The following is a 6,128-nucleotide window of genomic DNA, read 5'->3' on the forward strand; positions in this document are numbered from 1 at the left end:
TCCTAGTGTGAAACTCATTTGCAGCTGCCAGAAATAAACCTAACGTGATGTCAAATCACGTCGCATACTGAAAAAAATACACCACTAAACACCAAAATAGGCCCAGAAATACAAGGACGAGTATCTGAGGGTGGATTTTTTTCCCGCCCTTGTCCATCAATCAGAGAGACGTGGTCTTTTGTGGCATAATTATCTGTGATTGACAACCAGTTTATTATCCATTGTCCAAACGGAGAGAACGTCCTCCCATCTGTCACTCCGAACTGCTCCTAAAAATAGTGTGAATCTCCAGTTCGGTCCAGATGTGACTTGGACAGCTCTGCACGTTTCATATCTGAACAGCTGATGTGTTTGTTAGTCAGGCATGTGTGACGCCTCATTGTCCTTCAGGTCAGAGGAGCAGGGTGGAGAGAAATATAGTAGACTCACACCCCAAACATTTGATAGATGAGCCAGGATCCATGTTTAAGGGTCTAATCTGTATTTTTTTTTTTTAATGTGGAGGGTTAACAGTCAGAGGGATTATTCAGAAATCTGCCTCCCAGCTCCTCTAAAGCACTGCTTCCCAACCCTTTTCCATCGTTCTTATTCTATGGATATCTTTGTATTATATTCAATGTATAACAGTAACAGTACAGAACAACTGATAAACTGCACAATTAACCCAAACAATGAATGCAATAACTGCAGGAAGTTTGTGTAAAACAAGCAATTTGGATTCATTTTGAGCAATTATTTCCTTAATCTTGCATCAGAGATGAGCTTTCCTGATACTTTTAGCACTTTGGACACAATTTTCTGTCTACATTATACATTTTCTTTCATTTCTAACAATCGTACATACTTTTTTTGGACAGATTCAGTGTTTTCTTCTCCCTGATGCTTGGCCATTGTTCTGTTAGCTCTTTGGTTGTTTTAACTGTGGACTTTTCCAATGCAGGACGAGGCTGTTTAGCAGAGAGTGAATAATCTGTGTATGCAGCTTGTGCTCAGGTCTTCACTGCGATCTTATCCTGTGAGATTTCTTTTATATTTCTTTGCTGAAATGAATGAAATTCTGAGATCTAGACCTTAAGTATATTTTTAAGGCCTCACGACCCAGCCTTGGCTGCCCCGTAGCGGGGGTCAGGACCCCCAGGTTGGGAACCAGTGCTCTGAAGCTCCTGCATGAACACGTCTTATCTTAAATCAGCACACAAACAGAAATCTAAAAATGTGGTTTTGGGAGTTTCTTGCTAGAACTATCTCATGACAAACAACAGTTTATCCATCCACCCAGCACTTCTGTGCAACGTCTCTGCTGGCTGCTTGGCAACCTCGCTTTGATCCGATTCTGGCTTCTATGACACAAAATGCCCTGAAAAGCCACAAACTGACATTTTACACCCAATTACGATTTTATACTGTGGATTAAAAGAATAGTTTGACAAGTTTGGAAATATGCTTAATATTTAGCATACAGACACTCTCTCACACTCTCTGTCTGCTAAATATGGCCCCGGAGGCAGCAGTCAATTAGCTTAGCATAGCATTAAGACTGGGGAGACGAGGAAAAAGCTAGACTGCCTCTGTCGTGCTAATTGGTGCTGGTATGCAGTTTTTTTTTACCTTTACACAGAGCCAGGTTAGGTGTTTCCCTCTATGTCTAGTATTTATGCTAAGCTAAGCTAAACAGCTGCTGGCTGGCACCAGGTAACTCTCTAACAAGTTACATATTTACTTTTAAACAAAGTCAGGGTGTAAAAATGACAAGCTTATCACTTCCAAGCTCCAGCTCTTAACACACGGCCATGACAGTGATCTCAATCAAAGCACATTTTCCATATAAAGCAAAAAATGCTGAATTATTCCTTTAATAATGCAACAACTGTACCTCGCCTCTCTGGATGCTGTTTATCTACTCTGGTTCCTGATACAAGCATCACTTTTGAATCACCACCATGAAGCAGACCAGCACCTGCTCTGGACTGACTTCTGGAGCCAGCACAGCCAAATACTGACTCATGAACTGACCATCAGCTACAGGGGTGGACAAAGTAACAGAAGCACCTTACACTACCTGAACCCTGCAGTAACTGCCGGGTTGGTAAAGCTTATCAGTTTTATGTTGAGGATGTCAGAGCAGTGGATTTAGCCTGACAGTCACTCTTAAAGCAGCCCTTTGTGGTGTTGTTAAACATCCAGTGCTGGTGAGTATCTCCTTGTGGTTACTCGACTTCTTTCCCAACGCCGCTTTGCTGTGTTCGGGATATGTCATCGTGATTTTTTTGAACTTCTCCACTTGTGACGTTACGTAATTTTGCAGTGTTTGTGACTGATGCACCAGCATTTTGGGCAGAGAGCACTAAGAATCACAATAACAGAGGCAGCCACACAGGGAATGAGTCACACTGAGTTACCAGCGTGTGTTCGCTCTGTAAAGTTCTGACAATCACGATGTGTTTGGATACGTTTTTAGGGCAACATAAGGCAACATAATATACTTATGCGAGGAAGGAAAGTGAACTGGTGCAAACAGTATGATTGGATAGATGTGCCAAACACAGGAAAACTGACAAACAACACCACAAACGACAGCTTTAAGAAATAACCTCTGAGTTGAATCCGCATCTCTGACGTTATCATTATATGGGATTTACTGCAGAGCTGTAGTTATTGTCATCTTATCAGCTGACTGAACCTGAACCTCCTCCTGCAGCACCTGTTCTGCTGCCGCGCTCTCACCTTCATGTGCTGCAGCACGCTCATGTGACCCAGATGACTTCCTATATGATTTTTCAAAGCACAAAAGACGCCCCTGAATAAGACTTCAATTCAAAACATTACACGTTGTGCTTTCTCAAATACGTGTTTGAGTAAGACTTTGCTGTTTACAGTACTGTATGTGCTTTCCCCTTTTGCGTGTCCTACTGTTGGTTTACTGGGATTATAGCACCACAAACATCTACTTGCAGTCATGTCTTTGCTGTGAGGACTGCCAAGTATCTGTTGTCCACTTGGCAGTATAGACGCATTGCGCTTTACTGAAATCTGCTGTATTGAAAGGCTAGACGGAGCTGCGTCTCTTAAACACCCTGAACGGAGAGAGAATGTGTAGGCCCGTTGTTATGGAGCTTATGCTCGAGCACTGACGTGGACTGCAAACGCAGCCTGTCGATAAAGGCTCCGCGTAGTGAGGACAGTCACTGTTCTGCTGCAAGTAGGCATCGGAGAACGTCAGCTCCTGAGGGATCATGGTGGGTATGGAGCCCTGCAGCTTCTCCTTGCTCCTGTACCACAAGCAGGAGCATATAGTCTGGAAATGCAGCACCTCAGTGTAGACACCTTTTAAATCTTTAGCCTTTGTGGCGTCCTCTGCTACGGGCGTGGAGGAGGTTGAGGCTGAGACAGGTAACAGACGAGTCACCTCTCCTCTGGGCTTGTTGACAGTCATCAAGGCCCGCTGCTTGGCGTCCCTCCGCTCGTCCTCTGTGTTCATGGTCAGGAAGCGAAGCACCACCAGGTTCAGGAACGCTCCGATCACCGTCAGGCCCATCAGGATGTACACAAAGCAGAAGGCCACGTACCGAGGGTCATTCTGCAGCGCGTTGTCCCTCTGCAGAGCCACGTAGTCTCCAAACCCGATAGTGGTGAGCGTGATAAAGCAGTAGTAAAAGGCGTGGAGGAAGCTCCATCCCTCGCAGTGGGAGAACGCCACGGCCCCCACGCACAGGGTGCTCATGCAGGAGAAGAAGCCCACCGTCACCATGTTTGCCATGGAGACCTCGGTCTGACGCATTCCCAGGCACTTCTTGGCTTGGTGCAGCAGGTACCTGACGAACGTGTTGATCCGCTCACCCAGGCTCTGGAACATGACCAGGGTGAGCGGGATCCCCAGGAGGGCGTAGAACATGCAGAACACTTTCCCTGAGTCGGTGCTGGGCGCCGCATGGCCGTAACCTGAAGGAGAAGACGTCACAGTTTTACACCCCAGACACTGTGCACGTGACATTTTGTGTTGCCTAAGCTGTCGTCTGGTGAGGCAGTTTCACAATAAATCAAATTAAAATATTTCTTTAAAATTGTTGTTTGATTTGAATACAGAGAAAACGGACACACACTCCCTTTAAATCCCATTAATGGGAAATCCGATCACACTATTCAGCCTGCCTTCAATGTTGTGAATTAACACCTATTTATTTATAACTCCCACGCCGTTGTGAGCTGAGATGTTGTAAACACTGGAAATAAATGAGACAGGCATCACTTTCTTCACCTAAATTCAGCGGCCTGATTGTAATGACAGAGCCAGAGCCGCAAACATGTCCTTGTTGGTTCAGAAATGTGCTCGTTTTAGGGACTGAAGGTGTTTCCTTTTACAAGAACACACAAATTACACCTGGTGTTGTTTTTAAGGACAATTCTGAGATTTTCTGACTCAGCTTTCTGATTTTTGACCGTTTAAAGCCAATGAAAGAAAAATAAATTAAGGAATTAGGAGTAATTATCTATATTGTTATTATATTCTTTTATTATTCTTCAAATATCTTCAAACCTTTTTTACCTTTTTTCGGTGCTGTCGTAGCAAAGAAAGGCAGCAGAAACAATAAATTAAATAAAATCAACATAAGACATAAAACACAAAATATGCCACAAAATCTGAATTAAACAGAGAAAATATGATCTGATCATGAATAAAATTTCTGTGACAATCGTGTAAGATTTCAAAGAAGCAGCCTAAATCTTCACTTTAAACAACCCAAGCTGTCTAAAACCATACAAATGACTAAGATATGTCCAAAACAATAAAATAAAAAGCCTGGATGAGCAGCTCATTGTTGTCAGATCTTTGAAACAGGATTTACAGGAAAAATGTCACAAATGTGGAATAAAAGAGCCCAAATGTAGCCCACGTTTGTGCCTCTCCTGTTCTTACCACTCCAATCTCAGAGCTAAGCATCAGATTTTCCAAAAAATAAATTCCTCTTGATCTTTGAAACACTCCACACAGACTCTTCTAACCTTCTGGATTAAAAAAAGATTCAATTAACTGCGAGAGGAAAAAGATTTTTAACCTTTTTCTCAAGTTGCGACTCTGTTCTCCGTTCAGGAAGCCTGAAATCTTTCCTTGCACTTCTGGGGCAGCACAAGAAAAACCTCAAACATCAGTCAGTTCTTTTGTTTGAAAACATACAAAAAATGTAAGAGTAACATAAATTTGGACAAACATACAGTAGGTGATTGTAAAAGTAAAAACCTTTTTGCAATATCTACAATATATACAGAGAGGGAAGAAATCAGAAAGCGTGGGAGACGTGCCAACAAAGAAGGAATTCTGCATTTTCTAAGGAGGATTTTAATCAGACTCCTCATTTAAATCCTGAGTTCATGCGAGAACTACAGTAAAATTCTTTCAGTTTGGCTTCAGGTTACACAAATGAAGCCAAAAGGCGACGGTGGCTCTCTGTTTGAATTAGGAAACTGTGGCACAGCTTGAGAGATGGGTTAAACATCATCATCCTGCAGTGATGCAGTGGCGCAATGATGGAAACACCTTCAGAAAAGAACCTAAAGACGCACCAGGTGTTCATTTTTAAGAAAATCTGATGCTGTGGCTCAAAGGTGAGGAGGCACAGACTGGGTCGAGGGGGGCTCATCACTCAGTATTTCTTAGATCCCGGCTACGGCCCTGCGCTGTCACACTTAATGACACATCTCCAACGCGCCCACGTCTTTTAAGGCGTTAAAGAAGCAGCTGCTCACCTATTGTCGTAATCACAGTGATGGCGAAGTAAAAGGACCCAGCAAATTTCCACTGGACCCCGGATTTGTGAGGTTTGAGCTGCAGCACGACGTGCTCCAGCTCCTCGAAGTTCTCTTTGGTCAAGTTGTATTTGCGCATGAGTTCGTACTTTCTGGCGTCGAGCTTCCTCTTGTGACTTTTCTCCTGTTTCGACTCCAGGGTCTCGAACACGGCCGCTCCGACCACCAGGTAGGTGAGGATGCTTATGATGAGGGCGAGAGTCCTGGCGTTTTGTCTCTTCATGGTAATAAAGTGGAAAAAAATGCATCAAGTGCAGGTGGGAGCTGAGACTCTCTGCGACCTTCTCCTGACGGACTCCGGATCCAACAGAGGGGGACTTTGGAGC

General features: G+C 43.8%; 1 protein-coding gene across 1 annotated transcript; it reads right to left on the reverse strand.

Annotated features, from left to right (window-relative positions):
• Nucleotides 1–2,888: 2,888 nt before the first annotated feature.
• On the reverse strand, nt 2,889–6,025 carry kcnk3b (potassium channel, subfamily K, member 3b). The gene is made up of 2 exons (XM_041954315.1): nt 5,743–6,025; nt 2,889–3,939 (listed from the first exon to the last, which is right to left on the reverse strand). The coding sequence occupies exons 1-2, from the start codon at nt 6,023–6,025 to the stop codon at nt 3,047–3,049; spliced, it is 1,176 nt and encodes a 391-aa protein (XP_041810249.1). The 3' UTR covers nt 2,889–3,046.
• Nucleotides 6,026–6,128: the final 103 nt, after the last annotated feature.

The sequence above is a fragment of the Chelmon rostratus genome, chromosome 15 (genome assembly GCF_017976325.1).
Source record: "Chelmon rostratus isolate fCheRos1 chromosome 15, fCheRos1.pri, whole genome shotgun sequence".
NCBI classification, from domain to species: Eukaryota; Metazoa; Chordata; class Actinopteri; order Chaetodontiformes; family Chaetodontidae; genus Chelmon; species Chelmon rostratus.